This window comes from Elephas maximus, chromosome 26, assembly GCF_024166365.1.
Source record: "Elephas maximus indicus isolate mEleMax1 chromosome 26, mEleMax1 primary haplotype, whole genome shotgun sequence".
NCBI classification, from domain to species: domain Eukaryota; kingdom Metazoa; phylum Chordata; class Mammalia; order Proboscidea; family Elephantidae; genus Elephas; species Elephas maximus.
The window spans coordinates 14,570,579-14,592,836 of NC_064844.1; the positions used below are offsets into that span (position 1 = coordinate 14,570,579).

General features: G+C 40.3%; 1 protein-coding gene across 1 annotated transcript in view; it reads right to left on the minus strand.

The window, feature by feature from the left end:
* Window positions 1-6,599: 6,599 nt before the first annotated feature.
* MSH2 (mutS homolog 2) overlaps window positions 6,600-22,258 on the minus strand; it is an 86,327-nt gene continuing 70,668 nt past the window's right edge. Inside the window, exons 12-16 of the mRNA XM_049870337.1 lie at window positions 20,847-21,092; window positions 19,388-19,592; window positions 16,646-16,893; window positions 9,290-9,465; window positions 6,600-7,035 (exon numbers count right to left, since the gene is read on the minus strand). Of these exons, the coding sequence (XP_049726294.1) occupies window positions 6,865-7,035; window positions 9,290-9,465; window positions 16,646-16,893; window positions 19,388-19,592; window positions 20,847-21,092 (1,046 nt within the window). The 3' untranslated portion in view covers window positions 6,600-6,864. The remainder of the gene's footprint in view (window positions 7,036-9,289; window positions 9,466-16,645; window positions 16,894-19,387; window positions 19,593-20,846; window positions 21,093-22,258) is intronic.

A 22,258-nucleotide genomic window follows, 5' to 3' on the forward strand; every position in this document is an offset into this window, starting at 1 on the left:
GCTATGGTCGTGTTTACTGATTCTGAACGCCATGGAATTCACCACCTTTTCTTTCTTTCTTTTTTATTAGAACTATGTAGTTCGAATCCACCAGTTGCTCCTTGGAAACTCTGTGGGGCGGTTCTACTCTGTCCTATAGGGTCGCTATGAGTCGGAATTGACTCTAACGGCAACGGGGTCAGCGGGGATGTAGTAAAACTCTGCACTGACAGAGTTTTTTCTTCCTCCTAAACTTCACCATTTAAGGGGGTTTCTAATTTCTCTTTACCTTTTTGAGGTGAACCAAAGGCTGTAACAGTTAAGCACTCAACTATTAGCCAAAAGGTTGGCGGTTCAAACCCGCCAAAAGGTGCCTCAGAAGGAAGGCTTGGCGATGTGCCTCCAAAAGGCCACAGCCTTGAAAATCCTATGGAGTTCTACTGTGCACACACAGGTCGCTGTGAATCACAATCAACTGGATGGCAACTCACGACAACGCAGGTGGTAACGATGCAGCCTTCTGTTCAACCACGTGCAGAAACGAGACGAGGGCAGTCTAACAAAGGCAGGCCAACATCCCGCCATCACTGTATTGTTCACACCACCGTGAATTTCCAGCACAGCTGGGTGGGAGAGGAGTGTCAGTGCTTCTGTGTGAACAAGCCACACGCCAAAGCAAAACCACGCCAACGTACATTGAACTGGGATCACGTTCTGAAGGTTGTCTGACACCATGCAACACTGTCCAGGAGGTGGAGGTAAAGGCTGTGGCAGACGCAAGGCAAGGGCTTCCCAACTCCCTTCTCAGACAAAACAGGAGGCATTACTACCAACAACAAAATGTCTGCAAAGGACTATTCTATGCCCTCTATTAACATAAATGTTAAGTCAGAGCCTTGAAAACCTACACGGCACACTTCTGTGCACACAGAGGGTCGCCATGAGTTGGAACCGACTCAACAGCAACTAACAACAACGTATATAATTATTATTACGTACCCTCTATGATATCCGACACCACATCGGAACGTTCACAGACATCTCAAAACGGCCATACAGGTAAATTCTAACTGAAGCAGAACAGCAGAGAAGCAGCTCTAGGGTAAGTGGAATGCGGGTGGACAGGGGAGAACAGCAGGCAGAAAGCTATTATATTAAGCTGGGCTCCACTTCCAATTTTAATCTAAAAACGTGTGTATCATTCTGGGCATTTTCATCATCTTCCCAAGTCACCCCCTACCTCCCTAACCCAAACACACTGAATCTATAAAGGCAAGGATAGAGAGTTCCTTTGTCTACGAAAATTCTCCTTACTCATTTGTTCTTCCCCAGGAGCTAATTAACAATGTTTCATTTATTTCAGACCAGGGACTGGTTTTTCTTCTATTCTGCACACTATTTTAATCAACAGAATGCAACTAACAAGCTTAAAGAGCCACTCAGTACTGAATCAGCACCTCATACCATATGCTGCTGGTAAAAACATACTTCCCCAAAAAGCTAAATACAGAAAGACCAAGGATAGACGATACAGTTAATGCTCAAGGAGTCTAACAGGATGTGCTCAGTATGTGGAACATAGAGATTTCAAAGGGGAAAAGTTCTTTAAATAATCAAACGACGCATTGCACTGTGCACATCTGCTGCAAAAGATATCTTTAAAGTGTTAAAAAGCGAAGACATTGCTTTAAGGACTAAGGTTCACCTGACCCCAACCATGGCGTTTTCAATCATCTCATAGGCATGCGAAAGCTGGACAATGAATAAGGAAGGTCAAAGAAAAATTGATGCCTTTGAATTATGGTGTTGGCAAGGAATACTGAATATACCATGGACTGCCAGAAGAACGAACAAATGTGTCTTGGAAAAAGTACAGCCAGAATGCTCATTAGAGGTGAGGATGGCGAGGTTTCATCTCACATACTTCGGACATGTCATTAGGAGGGACCCGTCTCTAGAGAAGGACATCATGCTTGGTAAAGCAGAGGGTTAGTGAAAAAAGAGGAAGACCCTCTCCAACAAGATGGATTGACACAGAGGCTGCAACAATGGGCTCGGGCATAACTAATTGTGAGGGTGGCACAGGGCCGGGCAGAGTTTTGTTCTGTCGCACATGGGATTGCTATGAGCTGGAACTAACTCCACGGCACCTAACAACAACTAACAAAACATGTCTTTTGGTTATTTCGTTACAACTTTTACCCCCAAAACAGTATTTTAAGGAAGAAAATAAAATTAATTCAAAAAACAACTGTATCTTTGATGGATTTTTTTCTTTAATGCAAAAATCATGTAATTTTCCCAGCCATGTGGTTACATGGTGAAGAGATTTCCTGAGCACAGACAGGATGGCTGGGTTCTAAATCTTTTGGATAATACTTATATCCTGGGCTTTATTCTGGTATTACCCAAGTGCACGTCTGGGTGAGGAAGCAAAACCAAACCACATTACAATTTAAGTTTTAAAATGCAACTGTTTGATGTGTCAGAAATTAGTTTATCTTTTGCTTTATATCCAACATTACAAAAGAACTGAAGACCTGGTTGTTTCGTATGCATATTCATGTAATATGCATAGAGTTAAGTCTGAAATATCTTACTCGGATCTATTATCTGTTTTTTCATTTTCAAAAATGTCTGAGAATGAAACACCAAGTGTCTTTTGGGGACGTGAAAGCAGCCCGATTTATCAGAACTTGATACACCGCATGTTTTCTTGAAATTGCCACCATCACCTCCCCACGTTTTATAGCTATAACAACTAAAGCCACGAGCTGGTTTCCCGTGAGCCACGGTTGTGTGCAGGCATCTGAAAACATTATCTTTCACAGACAACCAAGGGATGGACTATTTCATCGGATTTTTAAAACTGCTCTTCTTGAATGACACATAAAATGTTTTTCACTTATAAATGGTTTTGTAAACCAATAAAAATTTTTCGCACTGAAATTTTTCTTTTGCTTTGATCTACGAGTTTATTTTCTTCCCAAGCTTTTGGTATCCAGGAAAGAAAGTGGCAGAACTCACTCAAAAATATCTGTGATGAGGAGGATACAGAAGACGGTAAATTAAGAGTATTTAAAAGGACTCATTGGTCAGTCGTATATTTCTATTTGTTCTTGTACTAAACTTCAAGGGCATAAAACATATTGCATAGTTTAGCATTAAAGCAAGCACCTGCCAAGCCACTACTCAGGCCAAAAACCAGAATGCAGTGGCCTTCCCGAAGCCCTCACGTGCCCGCCCCACCTGCCCACCCCCGCACCCGTAGACAGGCAGCCACCCTCCTGACTGCCATAATCACTTTCCTGTTTTTACCCTTAATCCTCTATGAATACATCCCTAAACAATATCGGTTTATCAATTCTTAAACTTCATATGAATGGGGGAAAAACAATGTATCCTTTTGGTCTTACTTCTTTTGCTTAATGTTTTTTAAGATTCCACCCATGTTATTTTGCACAGCCGTAGTGCATTTCCGGTGCTGGGTTGTCTTCAGTTTGGGGCGCTCACGCACATTCTCGAATGTGTACCACAGCACAACGTGCACAAGTATGAATGTAGGACTGGAATTGCCAGTCATACGATATGGGTATTTCCAACTTTACTGATCTATTTTCTAAAGTGTACGTAGTACCAATAGGAGCCCTGGTGGCCCAGTGGTTAAGAGCTCGGCTGCTAACCAAGAGGTCAGCTGTTCGAATCCACCAGCTACTCCTCTGAAACCCTATGGGACAGTTCTACTCTGTCCAGTAGGGTTGCTGTGAGTCAGAATCGACTCAACGGCAACAGGCCTGGTTTTGTTTTGGGTAGTGCCAATTAACTCCAAATAAGGGTTCTTTTTAATCTACCAAATACCATTCTCCACATCCTCGCCAACAGTTGGCACTGTCACACTTCAAAGACTTGTCAATCTGGTGGGAGTGTAGGGATAGCCTGGTGTGGTTTTCATTTTCCTGACCAGCAATTAAAGACCTTTTCATATCTTTATGAACCATTTCGACTTTACCTTGGGTGAATTGCCTTCAGTTTTAAAAAAAAAAAATCCAGCTCATTGAGATACCGACAATTCACTCATTTAAAGCCTAAGAATCAATGGTTTTTGGCATACTCAGATACGTGCAATCATCACCATGGTCAATTTTAGAACATTTTAGTCTCCTCAAAAAGAAACCCCATATTCTTTAGTATCACTCCCTACCCCCCAGTCTCCTCCCACCTCCAGCTGCTGGCAACCACCCATCTGCTCTCTTTAAGGATTTATCTGGTCTGGGTAATTCTTATGAATGGAATCATATTAGCTCATTTCTTTTATGACTGAATACCATTCCATTGTATGGATATGCTACGTTTTATACAATCATTCATCAGCTGATGAACAGTTGGATTGTCTCCTCTTTTGGGCTATTATGAATAACACTGCTATGAACATTTGTGTATGAGTTTTGTGTGGGCACGTTCTCATTTCTCCTGGGTATATACCTTAGGAGCAGAAATGCTGAATCACGTGGTAACTCTGTTTAATCAGTTGAGGAACCTGCCAGACTTTCCCAAAGTGGCTGGACCACATGAAGGCACTCATCGCTCCATATCCTTGTCAACACTTATTATCTGATTTGTTTATTCTAGCCATCCCACTGGAAGTGAAGTGGTATCTCACCGTGGTCTTGATTTGCATTTTCCTGATGGCAAATGATGTTGAGTATCTTTTCATGGGTTTATTGGCCATTTGTACACCTTCCTTGGCAAAATGTCTGTTCAGATCCTTCATCATTTTTTGAGTTGCTTTACTGAGTTTAAGAAGACTCAATGTCCTCTTAGTAATTTTACAGGGGTTCTTCATATACTCTAAATATAAATCCTTTAATGTTTTCTGTGGTGCAGGTATGTTCTCCCATCATGGATCTTGTCTTTTCACTTTGTGGCACCTTCTAATGAACCTAACCAAACCAAAACCATTGCCATCGAGTCGATCCCAACTCATAGTGAGATGTTCTTAATTTCAATATAGCTAAATGCACCAATCTTGATGGATGGTGCTTTTGTGACTTACAAAATCTTTCCTTATACTGAGGTCAGAAAAAGTTTCCTGTATAGAACTAAACACTAAAAGCTGGATATTTGCCTTGTACATTTAGACCTAAAATCCACTAAATTTGATTTTTACATATGATATGAAGCAGGGGTCCAATTTAATTTTTTTCCCCTATATTCTGGGTACTCCATCATGACATCGTCATTTATTACAAAGACTGTCCTCCTCTTTTCCCGAAACTCTCTGCAGGCCCAGCCACTAACCCGTAACCTGTCTCTTTCCCGTAAAACAGAGCAGACTAAATCAGGTGTCCAACCTGCAAGGTGTTTTTTAAAAATCCAGATTTCTAAATCTCACCACAGAACAGGGGTGGGAGAATGGCGGATGGGTGCAGAACCACCGTAGAACTCTGGACTGATAACAGGTCTCTTGACTACCGCATATACTACTAACCTGGCTCCGTCAACACACCAACACTGGGGAATCACTGCAGGCAGTCTCCAGGGTCGCCTCCAGCCTTAAGATCCTTTGCTTTTACAAGGCTGCCAGGCTACTTGATTCTTCCTTAGCATCTGGCAATAAATAAAGGTAGTGCCTGACTTATGATACACCTGAATTACTACCAAGGACACTTACAACCACCCCCGCTTTTGTACAAGTTATCCTTAGTAACATGTACTACATACAATGTTGCAGTGCATAGTTTCCTTATGTTACCATTCTCATGCCAATTCCCCAAAACAAAGATCAGGTTTATAAAGATACTGATAATAAAAAGCATTAATAATGAAAACTTAAAAAAAAAAAAGGTATTCAAAAACTTACGTCAGAATGGATTAGGGTGGAGTCGTTGGTACGGAACCCCACTGTAAGTCAGGGACTACCTGTATTCGCTTGTGGGAAGGTTAGATACACAGGTCAGGAAGGCTATCCAGCATCTAATGGCAATTGAGGAGTCCTGGTGGCACAGTGGTTAAGATCTACAGCTGCTAACCGAAAGGTCAGCAGTTTGAATCTACCAGCTGCTCCGTGGAAACCCTACTGGGCAGTTCTACTATGCTCTATAGGGTCCCTATGAGTCGGAACTGACTCAATGGCACAAAACAATACAGGAAATTGAAAAGGACAACCTAATTATTTATTTTATGATGCTTCTATAATTAACACAGTGAGCACTGGTGGCTCAGTGGAAGATTTTCGCCTTTGTGGGGGACACCCGGATTCTATTCCTAGCCAATGCACCTCATTCACACCACATGTGCAGCTACCACCTGTCTGTCGACAGAGGCTCGCGTGTTGCTATGGCACTAAACAGGTTTCAGAACATCTCGTGGACTGAGGCACTAGGAAGAAAGGCCTGGAGATCTACTTCTGAAAATCACACAGTGGAAACCCTATAGGTCACAACGGTTCAATCTGCAACTGGTCACGAGGATGGTGCAGGACCAGCTGGTGTTTTGTTCCATTGTGCACAGGGTCACCACGAATCAGGGGCCCACCTGACGGCAGCTGACGACATAATTAACGCAGTAATACATACGAAGGTCATGTTACAAAGGAATAGAATGCACCTCAAATTCCACAGACTACATGACTTTATTGGTAAAATTTCACATGTTCTCTACCATTGCCTAAGTCCATTTAAATATTCCTGTTACAGCTTGTTTTTTCAAAATAAAGATCTTTAAAGTGTACTTAGAGCAAAGTATTGTACTAAATATTTTCTTACATTGACGTCACACAGACATCAACTGCTAACATTATGGAAAAAGGGTTAAGTATAAAACAATACAAAAGTATTACAGACGATGGCTTATCAATGTTATCTTCATTCCGTTAGCGGGGTTTTCTTATGTAGTAACCTTTATTCGTGAAATGATTTCATTTACAAAACCATTATTCTTTGCTATCACCTCAGCTTTCAGCTGTTTCAACTTCATTGTGATGTCTCCTTCTGACATTGTGGTAAAGGGCACTTGCTTCACCTTGGACAGAAACTCCTGAATAATTTTTTCACCTTGCTGGAAAAAATGTGAACGTTTTGTTAGTCTTCAAAGTGTCTTTTCTAAAAGTCACATTAGACAGCAATAAATTATTTTGCAACATTTCCATCTAAACATGCTACCCTATATTTAAAGAACATTCTTAAATGTCCTGTCTAAAATATATAGCAAAGCCTTCCATTTTTTATAACAAGTCATTAAAAGAACATTCATAAATGTATTTTCAGCTACTGAAGACAAAGGGGCCGAATACTTTTGTAGTTTCCAAATCCTCCAGCTTTTATAATTTCTGATGCATAAATTTATTCTTCTGGGAAGAAAAGAATTCAAAGTTTACCAAGAATTCTGTAAGGCATCAACAGTCATTGAAAATACACAGAGGGCGTTTTCCTTTTTATTTTACAGCCCAGATATTACTGTTCCAAAGAACGTGGTTATGACTTACTCTGTGACTTTAGGCAAATTCCTTGTCCTCTGTGATCTACATTCATCATCTGTAAAATGGGGACAATATCATCGACCTCACAGGACTGCTGTGAGAATGTGTAAAGTGCTGAGGACAGAGCCTGACAGTAAGGAAGCACTCCCCAAGTGTTTACTGTTACTGTCTGGGAAGCCAAACCACAAGGCCTGCTTGTCACACAAGAGACCTAACTGGTAACAGTAAGCACTTTGAAGGCGAAAGGTAGCTGATACTCAGGTGATAAAGGAATGCTTCTCTGTTACACACATGCATGCCTACATGAACTGCCTCCTTTCCATGAGGCCAGAAGAACTGGATGGTGCCCGGCTACCATTACTGAACAATTTGATCAAAAATTCTACAGAAGAATCCTAATTAAAAGGGGGAAAATGTAAAACGGAATTTCAAATTCTCATGGATTCCAGGCTCTCTGGAGCTGGAGGAAACCCTGAAACTACTGCCCGGAGATAATCTTTAAAACTTAAACCAAAAATATTCCCTCAAGTCTTCTTAAAACCAAACAATAAGTTTAACCTAACTAGTAAAAAATATCTGCCCTGAGCACTATGTTCTTCTAAGAATTACCTACATGAGATTGAATTGACAGCGGCAATTCAGAAGATGAGACAGAAACCTTGGCAGGCAGTGAGTTTGTGTTAATGGGGGAGGCACAACTCAGATAAAGGAGGGTGAGAATGGTTGTACAACCCAAAGAATGTCACCAATGTCACTGAATTGTACATATAAAAATTGTTGGTGTCTCTGTTCTGCTGTATATATTCTCAACAACAAATTTTTTTAAGTGCACAGATTTTTTAAAATTAAGATAAAATCTAGCACCACGGACAGTTATAATATGTTTGCTGACCTTAACTTCAATGCTTTTCAAAACATAATTAACATTATCAAAAGCACATGTCTTCTACTTTAATGAAAAGCAAGAATTACCTAAGAAGAGGCTGCCCTAATCCCAGGCCACCAGAAGTCGGCATCGAGTGGACAGCACAAAACAACAATCCCAGGTCACTGACAGCTGTGATTTTGATACAGTAAAGGACTAACGCAAAGATCATTTCATATTCAGGACGGTAAACCTCTACACCTAAAATTACTAACATTTTATAATAATTTCTTTTAAGCTCAAAAACCATCATCTATTATAACTACCACCTATCTTTCAAGGAGAGCCTTTGTGGCACAACAGTTAAGAGTTTGACTGCTAACCATCAGCCACTCCTTGGAAACCCTATGGAGCAGTTCCACTCTGTCCTACAGGGTCGCTGTGAGTCGGAATCGACTTGACAGCAATGAGTTTGGTTTGGTTTTGGTCCCCAAAGAGCTTTCTTGAATAAAGACTTGTGATATACCACTTTGTTCTCCATGACAGAGTCATTACTCTTAGCTCTCCAACTGAATTCTAAACAACTTGAGGACAGGAACTATGTTTTGTAATTCTTTGGTATCATCTTAACTAAGCACTGAGTCAAACCAGACTTGATCTATACATTTGTCAAGTAGTCAAAAGATGTCCTTAGATATCTACAGTTCCTTTGAATTACTTATTTTAATATTCCTTTCCCTTTACTTTTTAAATCTGGCACTTAAATACTATCTTCCGATCATGCAGATGGACTGCAGAAATCAGAATGAGACAGATTCTTCACCATGCAAAGAAATGTAAATAAAAGCCAGAAATCACTGATCAAAAATTAAACACTGGACTCATATAGGAAAAAACCTGCATGGCTGGTGACCTGGTTTTATGCAACAACACAAAGATTAAATAACTACAAAAACAAGCTGACAAACCTCTCTTTCCAGATAGCATCGTTTTGCTGCTGGTTCTGTTTCACCATAGTCTTGAGATTTTCCAATATTCTGAAACTCCTCCAGCTCCAGGGCTTTTTGTTTAGCACACTCTATTACGTGCCTGGGGAAACTAGCAAGTTCCGCCACGTGAATCCCAAAACTTTGATCACAGACACCTGCAGGGAATTTGGGGAGTGGGAAGAGACAGCACTTTCTGTGAACAGAATCTCTTCTTCTCAGCATGTCATTGGGAAACCTAATTTTGTGTTACATAAAATACTCTGGCCAAATATTTCAAAGTAATTTAGATAAAGGGATTTTAATTAAACCTCCAAAGCAAAAATGATTATGACTTGGCATACCATGCTGTATTTTATCCCTGACAAATGTAGCAGGAAAAATAAAAATAGCAGAGAAAATGCTTCGCAGCTAATTCTCAAGGGCCTAGAAAACATCTTAATCTTAAGAAATTAATCAACTCAGTGTCTCTGAGGTGTCCTCATTTCGTAAGTGGGAAACTAATGTACTAGGAACTAAAAAAGGATAAATGTTAAAGTGCCACTAAATAGAAAAAAAAAATAGAAGTAGCATTTAATTCAAAACAAAACATACTGATTTGTTGTTACTGAATGACCTAGCCTCTACATCTGACTACATCATTTTCCAGTGACTGTGGTGCAGGAAAACTGGCTGGATAAATATATTTAACTATCACAGTACTTGTCTTAGAAAAGTTACTTTCATTTTTCTGTGATCTGAATCTGATTCTGAACTATTGCAAAGAAACGAAGACATTTTCCACCCAAATTGCTGGTAAATTTATAGGACTAGGTACCCAATCTTCAGCTCCCTTTGCAGAAAATAAACTGACTCAAGAAACTTCTTCCAAACTTTTAATAAAAATTATACTAGCGGAGTTATTATAGAGCTTTCATTTTTGCTTCAATTATACATTAACCGAGTAGTGGGCTGAGGAAACCCTGGTGGTGTAGTGGTTAAGTGCTATAGCTGCAAACCAAAAGGTAACTAGTTCAAATCCACCGGACACTCCTTGTAGCCACTACAAGGCAGTTCTACTCTGTCCTATAGGGTCGATATGAGTTGGAATCAGCTCGACGGCAACGGGTCAACGGGAGTGGGTTGAAGGGTGTCCCTCAAAAATTCATGTCCACCCAAAGCCTCAGAACATGCCCTTCTTTGGAACTAGTCTTTGCAGATATCATTAGTTAAGATGAGACCGCACTGGACTGGGTAGGCCTTAAATCCAGTGCCCAGTGTTCTTGTAAGAAGGGGAGAAGACACACAGAGACACCATGTGAAGACCGAGCCAGAGACTGGAGTTATGTATCTATAAGCTAAGGAACACCAAGGATTGCCCAGAGCCACAAAAATCTACAAATAGGCAAGGAAACACTCTCCCCCCAGAGCCTTCAGAGGGAGCATGGCCCTGATAACATCTTGATTTTGAACTTTGACCACCAAAACTAACAGAAACTGTTAAATTTTTTTCCCCTTCTGGTTATATACCCTATGCATTCTGCTGGCACTGGGCACTCAGTATAACTAAAAGAAGCAAACAAAAATAAAGCAATTATTCTGTCTTCTCTATACCTCCTCTGTTCTTGTTTATATTCAGAGTCTGCTTCTATAACACATGAAACACCAACTGCTTTAAAAGTAAAAAATACAACTTCATCCTAGATGTCAGATCTAACTAAATGTACCCATATATTCTATGCCAATAATAATAACAGGAACAGAGCCGCTCAAAAGGCATCACACTGAAGCGTAACAAACAAAGGAGAAAAGAGCCAAGAACATCTTATTTATGTGCCATCAACTGAGGCAGAAAAACGTCTTCATGGGTAACCAGAAAGCCATTTGAAAAAGTTATTCTGAAGATCAGTAAAATGTTCTAGCAATAAAAACCTTACAGCACGTTAATCTCATCAACTAAGTAATTAGCTGCAGACTCACAAGTGACAAACTTTTCGGAAAGGATGAAATACTCAAAGATAAGTCATTTTATATGGGGATAACTACTACTTAATCTCATCGAAGTCATTTTATATGGGGATATCTACTAAAAATTCCAAGATTTCTGAACTCCCAGCTTTAACCGAACCAGTGTATAGAATATACTCTTAAAAATACAATTTGGGGAGGCGGGGCCAAGATGGTGGACTAGGCAGACGCTACCTCGGATCCCTCTTGCAACAAAGACTCGAAAAACAAGTGAATCGCTCACATACATAACAATCTACGAACCCTGAACAACAAACACAGATTTAGAGATGGAGAACGAACAAATACAGGGAAGCAGCGACTGTTTTTGGAGCCTGGAGCCAGCGTCCCAGTCAGCGGATTTTCTGGAAAAACAAGTTTCCCAGTGATGGCTCGGAGACAGCAGTCCATATCAAACCACATAAAGAACCAGACCATGACAGCCTCTACAACCCCCCAAACAAAAGAATCAAAATCTTTCCCAAATGAAGATAGAATCCTGGAATTATCAGATACAGAATATAAAAATCTAATTTACAGAATGCTTCAAGACATCAGAAATGAAATAAGGCAAACTGCAGAAAAAGCCAAGGAACACACTGATAAAACAGCTGAAGAACTCAAAAAGATTATTCAAGAACATAGTGGAAAAATTAATAAGTTGCAAGAATCCATAGAGAGACAGCATGTAGAAGTCCAAAAGATTAACAATAAAATTACAGAATTAGACAACGCAATAGGAAGTCAGAGGAGCAGACTCGAGCAATTAGAATGCAGACTGGGAAATCTGGAGGACCAGGGAATTAACACCAACATAGCTGAAAAAAAAATCAGATAAAAGAATTAAAAAAAATGAAGAAACCCTAAGAATCATGTGGGACTCTATCAAGAAGGATAACTTGCGTGTGATTGGCACCAGAAGAAAACAAATAATAAAAATTAGAGCTGAACTAAATGAATTAAAATTAGAGAACAGAAAAAGAATTGAAAGAATTAACAAAGCCAAAAGCTGGTTCTTTGAAAAAATTAACAAAATTGATAAACCATTGGCTAGACTGACTAAAGAAATACAGGAAAGGAAACAAATAACCCGAATAAGAAACGAGAAGGGCCACATCACAACAGACCTAACTGAAATTAAAAGAATCATATCAGATTGTTACGAAAAATTGTACTGTAACAAATTTGCAAACCTAGAAGAAATGGATGAATTCCTGGAAAAACACTACCTACCTAAACTAACACATTCAGAAGTAGAACAACTAAATAGACCCATAACAAAAAAAGAGATTGAAACGGTAATCAAAAAATTCCCAACAAAAAAAAAAGCCCTGGCCCGGACGGCTTCACTGCAGAGTTCTACCAAACTTTCAGAGAAGAGTTAACACCACTACTACTGAAGGTATTTCAAAGCATAGAAAATGACGGAATACTACCCAACTCATTCTATGAAGCCACCATCTCCCTGATACCAAAACCAGGTAAAGACATTACAAAAAAAGAAAATTACAGACCTATATCCCTCATGAACATAGATGCAAAAATCCTCAACAAAATTCTAGCCAGTAGAATTCAACAACATATCAAAAAAATAATTCACCACGATCAAGTGGGATTTATACCAGGTATACAAGGCTGGTTTAATATCAGAAAAACCATTAATGTAATCCACCACATAAATAAAAGACAAAAACCACATGATCTTATCAATAGATGCAGAAAAGGCATTTGACAAAGTCCAACACCCATTTATGATAAAAACTCTCACCAAAATAGGAATTGAAGGAGAATTCCTCAACATAATAAAGGGCATCTATGCAAAGCCAACAGCCAACATCACTCTAAATGGAGAGAACCTGAAAGCATTTCCCTTGAGAACGGGAACCAGACAAGGATGCCCTTTATCACCGCTCTTATTCAACATCGTGCTAGAAGTCCTAGCCAGGGCAATTAGGCTAGACAAAGAAATAAAGGGCATCCGGATTGGCAAGGAGGAAGTAAAATTATCTCTATTTGCAGATGACATGATCTTATACACAGAAAACCCTAAGGAATCCTCCAGAAAACTACTGAAACTAATAGAAGAGTTTGGCAGTCTCAGGTTATGAGATAAACATACAAAAATCACTTGGATTCCTCTACATCAACAAAAAGAACACCGAAGAGGAAATCACCAAATCAATACCATTCACAGTAGCCCCCAAGAAGATAAAATACTTACGAATAAATCTTACCAAGGATGTAAAAGACCTATACAAAGAAAACTACAAAGCTCTACTACAAGAAATTAAAAAGGACATTCTTCAGTGGAAAAACATACCTTGCTCATGGACAGGAAGACTTAACATAGTAAAAATGTCTATTCTACCAAAAGCCACCTATACATACAATGCACTTCCGATCCAAATTCCAATGTCATTTTTTAAGGTGATAGAGAAACAAATCACCAACTTCATATGGAAGGGAAAGAAGCCTTGGATAAGCAAAGCATTACTGAAAAAGAAGAAGAAAGTGGGAGGCCTCACTCTACCTGATTTCAGAACCTATTATACAGCCACAGTAGTCAAAACAGCCTGGTATGGTACAACAACAGGCACATAGACCAGTGGAACAGAATTGAGAACCCAGATATAAAGCCATCCACGTATGAGCAGCTGATATTTGACAAAGGACCAGTGTCAGTCAATTGGGGAAAAGATAGTCTTTTTAACAAATGGTGCTCGCATAATTGGATATCCATTTGCAAAAAAAAAAAACAGGACCCATACCTCACACCATGCACAAAAACTAACTCCAAGTGGATCAAAGACCTAAACATAAAGACTAAAACGATAAAGATCATGGAAGAAAAAATAGGGACAACCCTAGGAGCCCTAATACACGGCATAAACAGAATACAAAACATTACCAAAAATGATGAAGAGAAACCAGATGACTGGGAGCTCCTAAAAATCAAACACCTATGCTCATCTAAAGACTTCACCAAAAGAGTAAAAAGACCACCTACAGACTGGGAAAGAATTTTCAGCTATGACATCTCAGACCAGCGCCTGATCTCTAAAATCTACATGATTCTGTCAAAACTCAACCACAAAAAGACAAACAACCCAATCAAGAAGTGGGCAAAGGATATGAACACACACTTCACTAAAGAAGATATTCAGGCAGCTCACGGATACATGAGAAAATGCTCTCGATCATTAGCCATTAGAGAAATGCAAATTAAAACTACAATGAGATTCCATCTCACTCCAACAAGGCTGGCATTAATCCAAAAAACACAAAATAATAAATGTTGGAGAGGCTGCGGAGAGAATGGAACTCTTATACACTGCTGGTGGGAATGTAAAATGGTACAACCACTTTGGAAATCTATCTGGCGTTATCTTAAACGGTTAGAAGTAGAACTACCTTACAACCCAGAAATCCCACTCCTCGGAATACACCCTAGAGACAACAAGAGCCTTCACACGAACAGATATATGCACACCCATGTTTATTGCAGCTCTGTTTACAATAGCAAAAAGCTGGAAGCAACCAAGGTGTCCATCAACGGATGAATGGATAAATAAATTGTGGTATATTCACACAATGGAATACTACGCATCGATAAAGAACAGTGACAAATCTCTGAAACATTTCATAACATGGAGGAACCTGGAAGGCATTATGCTGAGCGAAATGAGTCAGAGGCAAAAGGACAAATATTGTATAAGACCACTATTATAAGATCTTGAGAAATGGTATAAACTGAGAAGAACACATACTTTTGTGGTTACGAAGGGGGGAGGGAGGGAGGGAGGGAGAGGGTTGTTTACTGATTAGTTAGTAGATAAGAACTGCTTTAGGTGAAGGGAAGGACAACACTCAATACATGGAAGGTCAGCTCAACTGGACTGGACCAAAAGCAAAGAAGTTTCCAGGATAAAATGAATGCTTCAAAGGTCAGCGGAGCAAGGGCTGGGGTTTGGGAACCATGGTTTAAGGGGACTTCTAAGTCAATTGGCAAAATAATTCTATTATGAAAACATTCTGCATCCCACTTTGAAATGTGGCGTCTGGGGTCTTAAATGCTAACAAACGGCCATCTAAGAAGCATCAATTGGTCTCAACCCACCTGGAGCAAAGGAGAATGAAGAACACCAAGGTCACATGACAAACAAGAGCCCAAGAGACAGAAAGGGCCACATGAACCAGAGACCTACATCATCCTGAGACCAAGAACTAGTTGGTGCCCGGCCACAATCGATGACTGCCCTGACAGGGAGCACAACAGAGAACCCCTGAGGGAGCAGGAGATCAGTGGGATGCAGACCCCAAATTCTCATAAAAAGACCAGACTTAATGGTCTGACTGTGACTAGAGGAATCCCAGCGGTCACGGTCCCCAAACCTTCTGTTGGCACAGGACAGGAACCATCCCCGAAGACCACACATCAGACATGAAAGGGACTGGACAGTGGGTATGACAGAGATGCTGAAGAAGAGTGAGCTAATTATATCAGGTAGACACTTGAGACTGTGTTGGCATCTCCTGTCTGGAGGGGGGACGGGAGGATAGAGAGAGTTGGAAGCTGGCAAAATTGTCACGAAAGGAGAGACTGGAGCGGCTGACTCATTAGGAGGAGAGCAAGTGGGAGTAAGGAGTAAGATGTATATAAACTTATATGTGACAGACTGACTTGATTTGTAAACGTTCACTTGAAGCTCAATAAAAGTTAATAAAAAAAACTTAAAAAAAAAATACAATTTGGTAATTAGAAAAAATATTTTATTAAGTACTAACAGCTAGATCCTTGGAACTTCAAAGTGTAATAACTGTTATTACCCAGTAGCTAATTCAACAAGAAAACATACTGCCATGGGGGGGAGCAGAAAATCCCTCCACGGAGATATTCAAGAATACAGATTACTCTCTCTCTGTGATCGCTTTAGAGTAAGTGGTCCTACTGGGAGAAGCATGTACCATGTACCTGCCCCACCTACGAACTGAGAGGTAAATATGTTCTATAAAAATGTCAATGTTTCATACTAACTTAGAAGAAGCAAGTCAATTCCTGATGATTTCAAGGGTAGTGAGTTTGCTACCAGGAAGCCCTGGTGGTACAATGGTTAAGCGCTCGGTGTTAACCAAAAGGTCGCTGGTTTGAACCCACCAGCTACCCCGCAAGAGAAAGATGCAGCAATCTGCTCCCGTAAAGATCACACCCTTAGAAACGCTATGGGGCAATTCTACTCTGTTTTATAGGGTTGCTATGAGGTGGAATAGACTTGATGGAATTTTTTAATTTTTTTTTAAGTTTGCCATTGTCACACTCTGAATTTACAGCATACCTGAGGTCTACATCCTCACCTTTCTTCACCTGATAAAGCATAGTTAGGGTCTCTTCAGTGGTCAGTGCTGTGACATGTAGATTATTGACAGTTGGTATCTGATCAGCCAAGGCAGTAAGTTCATGAAAATGGGTTGCAAACATGCAAAAGGCACCAATCCTTGTGGCAATGTACTCTGATATGGCCCACGCCAACCCAAATCCATCGTAGGTTGAGGTTCCTCTTCCCAACTCATCTATGATTATTAACGAGTCTTTGGTGGCAGACCTGAAGCGAAATTACATGAAATTTTCTCAGGACGCAAAATGTGGTAACACCAAAAATAAAATGAATACCTTAGGAAAGCTATGTCACGAACATAACAGATTATCTTAATATTAAAAAAATTCAATTACATCAATAAAAAGTACTAAATTATCAATGAAAAAATGGACATGGACACAATTGACAGAAGAATAAACAGTGGATAAATAATTTTTAAATTTCCAGTCTTACTTGTAGTAATCAAAGAATTTCCAAATAAAGCAGTTATCATTCTTGCCAATCAAATCAGTCAAGATTTACCAAAAAAAAAAAGGGGGGGGTGGGGTGGGAGGGATGAAGGCGGGACCAGGTTATGACGTGGACATTCCCATACACCCCTGGTGGTTGTGTAGGCTCATGTTCCCACGTCACCTCGCTCGCACCAGATATGAGCGTTCCTTCTTCATCTTTAACATTTTTAATTAGTGAATCTGATAGTCTTGCTTGTGCTCATTGCATATGTATATTTCTTTATCTGTGAATTCTACTCATTTCATTACTTCTGAAGTTGTGGGTTTTAACCTGTGGCCTAATTACTATATGTTTGTACTGCTTTTATAATTCTCCATAGAAAGACAAACAATAGACCCTCTTAGATGTTATATCAACGCATAATTTATCAAGGACCTACTATATGCAAAGTACTTTTGGAAGATACCAAGAAATAGAAGATATAGCCCCTGCCTTCAAGGAAGCTCCTAAAAAAGGGACATGGAGACAAAAGATTTCAGTAACCTTCCACTGAGCTCAGCTAAAGTGCAGTCTGAGGACACAGTTCTCCCCAAGACTACCCTTACTTCAGGCACCAACTACAAGTTCAGGGGCCCCCAGGGTCACCCTCAGTTCCAAAACTCACTAGACAACTCACCAAATTCAGGAAAATGCTACACTTATGATTAGCTTTATTACAGCAAAAAGGATACAAATTAGAACCAGCCAAAGAAAGAGATGCATAGGGCAAGATCTGGGAGTGTTTCAAAGGTGAAGGTTCCATCATCCTCAGAGATACAAAGTGTACTGCTAACCAAGGAAGCTCGCCCAAGCTCCAGTGCCTACAGTTTTTATATGGCATAGGTATGGCTGACTAAATCATTGCCCACATACCTGAACTCAACCTCCAGTCCCCTCTCCCCCAGCCTCAGGTTCGGCTGACATCAAGTGGCCTAAAGCCCCAACCTTCTAATCACCTGGTTGGTCTTTCTGGCAAGGTTAGCCCCCACCCTGAGTCAGCTCCTTAGGGTCAACTCTCAAGGGGCCCACCATGAAAAAAAAGACACTCCCATAACTCAGGAAATCTGAAGGGCTTAGAGGTTGCCCTCAAGGAGGCAACACAAAGGTCAGACCTCTCTTTTGGTGAATTTGTGCTTACTATACAAACCTCTAGAACCAAAATACCAATAAACTACATAGGGCACGTCAAAGAGGAGGCATTTGGTGAAGAAACACCCTCACGTGAGCAAGGAAGTCATCACAGAAGCAGAATTTCAGTCCTTAGGGCCATAAAGGTTGGAAAAGACTTGGGCAAAGGGCGAGGAAGGACCACTCCACGTAGCATGAACAGTGTAAGCAAAAGAAAAGCATGGTAGTGGAAGAAAAAAACGGTAAGTAAATCAGCTGATACATCAAAGATTTATCAAGTGAGCTACTACCTTAAGGAAACAACTTCAGGAATCAAAGAAAACCGAGCACACAAACCAAGGCCTCTACTAGCCTGAGGCCAGAAGAACTAGATGGTGCCCAGCTACCACTACCGACCACTCCTATCAGTCGGGACCACAACAGAAGGTCCTGGACAGAATGGGGGGAAAATGTAGAACAAAACTAGAATTCATAAAAAAAACAGACTTAATGATCTGATAGAGACCGGTGGAACCCCCCAGATTATAATCTAGTCCTGGAGATCATCTTTCGGCCAATCGACAGGCCTAGAAGTGAACAACAGCACCCGTGAGGAACGCTGCTTCTCAGAACAATCACCCATGTGTGATCAGATGGGAAGCATTTGCCCAAAAACAAAGTTCAGAAGGCAGGAAGCGGCCGGGAAGATGGGCAAATGAAAACAGGGAACTCGAAGGCAGAAGTGGGCAGAGTGCTGTCACATTGAGGAAATCGTGACTAATGCCATGAAACAAAACGTGTACAAGTTGTGGACTGGGAAACTAAGTTACTCTGTAAACTTTCAGCCAAACCACAAGAAATTTTTCAAAATATTAAAAGAGTATTAATAATAATAAGGCACCAGCTTTATGGGGGTGCGGGGGGCAGGGAATCAAGTAAGCTTTCTACAACTATTACTAGTCACCCTTTGAAGATAATACAAACTACATAAAGTTCACAGGAAAATAACCAGTGAAGTAGGTAAATGTTCTTCGATGTTTTATAGATGAGTCTGCAGATGTACCTCCACAGGACAAGGACATTCATTTCCATTTTCAAGGGACTGGGACATAACACTTACCTGAGAATAGAAGCAGTTTCTAACATTTCAGCCATGAACGTGGAGACTCCTTTCAATTGACTGTCACCAGCCCCTACCCGAGCCAAGATGCAGTCCACAATGGACACTTCTGCCGACTCGCATGGCACGAAACACCCAATCTGCGCCATGAGAACTATCACCCCGGTTTGGCGAATATATGTTGATTTACCTCCCATATTGGGGCCTACAACACAAATTATACCAAGAAGAAAAATTATTACTTTCTTTCTGCCAACAAGTTAACTCAGTTAGTCCTAAACAAAGGATTGCTGACCAGTATATGCTGGTGACTAATCACGCAGGTCACACACTGATCTGACACACTAGAAGCAGAACCACAGGCTACCCAAGGGGCGGACAAAGTTATTGCCCACACTGCCCCTACAGCAAGGCAACTATGTTGCCAAACCTACACCGGGCCTGGCTTTAGAGTAACCATAAAAAGCACCCTACCTGGGATGGGACTATGGCCTAAAAAGACCACACATACATTTTCCCACAGCTTACAAGGCCACCCGTGAGATAATTTAATGGCTTCTAGAAACGGAACGTAGGCTTAATTGATTAACCAAACATTATTACTCACTAATAAATGGTACTATTAGTAAATTGGAAACCCTGGTGGCATAGTGGTGAAATGCTACGGCTGCTAACCAAAAGGTCAGCAGTTTGAATCCACCAGGCATTCCTTGGAAACTCTATAGGGCAGCTCTGCTCTGTCCTATAGGGTCGCTATGAGTCGGAATTGACGTGATGGCAACAGGTTTTTTGTTTTTTTTTAACTAGTGAATGGATCAGTATGGTCAAATCCTTCAAAATACTTAAACTCCATACTAAAATCCCCGGACCCTTTTTGGAAAATGTGCAATTAATTAGCTTGTCTGGGTCATCCATTCAGGGAAATAGCATACCCAGAATACAACCAGTAACTGTTGCCCAGAAGACCCTAACCCCCCTTTCTGGTTCCCAGAATCTGGTTAAGGACTCTCAAAACACCTCGGTTTGAGACATGCTACACTCTCTAAGCAAGCCTACTTTTTTCAGATTTCACATGAATGTGGTGCCATGTCGTAAAGAGTTGCTATCTAAGCTGAGGTCACTCTGGCAGCCAGTTCTGGCTGACCTTCAATGATCTCACTATTGAAAGGATGAACTCAAAGGTCATCTTTCAGGATGGGGGGATGTTCATTTTTAAGTGCTCTGGACCCCTGGGCGGAAGTTTCATATGAATACAATATTCTCTCATACGCTTCCCCGCCGCCACTCCCAAATCTTTCCTCTAATCCAAATATGAATATTACTAACTACCATGAATAGCATGTTTTTTTTTCTAATGTCAAGGACTGGATTTTCTTCATCAATTTTAAATGTTTTTTCCATTCCAACATAAAAGAAGAGAAATGTTACCCAAAAAAATAACCCATAAACTGGTCTTTACCAGTAATGATGTGGAACATCTGTTTATCTTTCTCAAAGTGAACATCATTGGGAATAAAGGCAACTTCATCTTGAACTTCAACACAAGCATGTCTAGATGCTGTCAACAGAATTCTTCCTCGTCCCTTCTCCAAAATGACCGGTCGTACGTACGGAACAGGGGCTCCATTTGAGACGTGAGCAAAGCTGACGACGGCATCCAGCTGAGCTAACACATCGTTGAGGGTCTGCATCGGTTCTACGTAGCCTACGTAAAAATAAAAACGGGAAATATATGCCAGAAAAATGAATCATTAAAAACAGTCAGAAGAATACATTTAACTCCCCTGTTTGGGAATTCAAAACGCCTAAGAAATTTCATAGGAGCTGCCATCACCAAACTTGAAAGAAACACCCAAACGCAACATGAGGCTAAAACGTGTTGCTAGATCCTCCCCAAGTGTGAACAGATTTCACAAACAGAAAGGGCGAGCGTGATGTCTCCCCTTAACAAAATCCAGGAAAATACAGCTGCATAACTACTTATAAAGAAATGAAGTAAAGCTTTAAAAAAAAAAAAAAAAAGCTGATAAGGAAAAGCTTTTATAATATACCAATAAGGTAAGAAACGTAGGGTACAATGATCTCCAAGGTACACCCTCAATTTTAAGGCACATCTTTTCCTAAATTTTAACAATCTGAAACCAGGCTGGCATGTCATAATTACCGCAGAAAACGCACATGGACCTGGTAGTCGCTGTAACGTGATGACCCAGGCCTGTTCATGTACAAGCCTGACTGCAACAATGTTATTTTTTCATCAGCACCACATGCAGCTGAATTTAAAAATAAATTTAGATCCCTAATTGTCACTTAAAATGCTTTCAACAAGACTCTACTCCGCTGGAGTGTTAAAACCAAAAGTTATCATGTACACAAAAAAGCTCCAATAGTGGCAGGCAAAACATATAAAGACAATACAAGTTGCCAAAACCTTCGGAACAGATTTTAAAGTTTTAGCAGGTTGGAGCGGTTGGTGAAGCTGGCCCAGGTGTGATGTAGGATTATCACACGGATATCAACTAGTCACACCAAAAGTTTCAAGGGACTTTCAAGAGAAGTGCTTAACTTCAGGAAAACACAACATTATGGGTTTAACCAAATGGCAGGAAATCTGGCCTCATAAAATCTGTTCCCCATAAAAGTAAAACCACATTCTTAAAGTAATTCTAAAATGCTGCCGGCTACAAAGAATAAAACATGCTGAAAATAAAATTTAAGTTAAAAATGGCCAGGTATAAATAATTCTCTATTTCACCATACTTTTTTTTTTTTTTTTTTACCTAACATAGATTAAAAAAAAAGGGAAGGCTTCGTACTACCTATCACGTGGCAACAGGAACCTGTGAGACTGTTTAAATCTCAGTGGAGTGA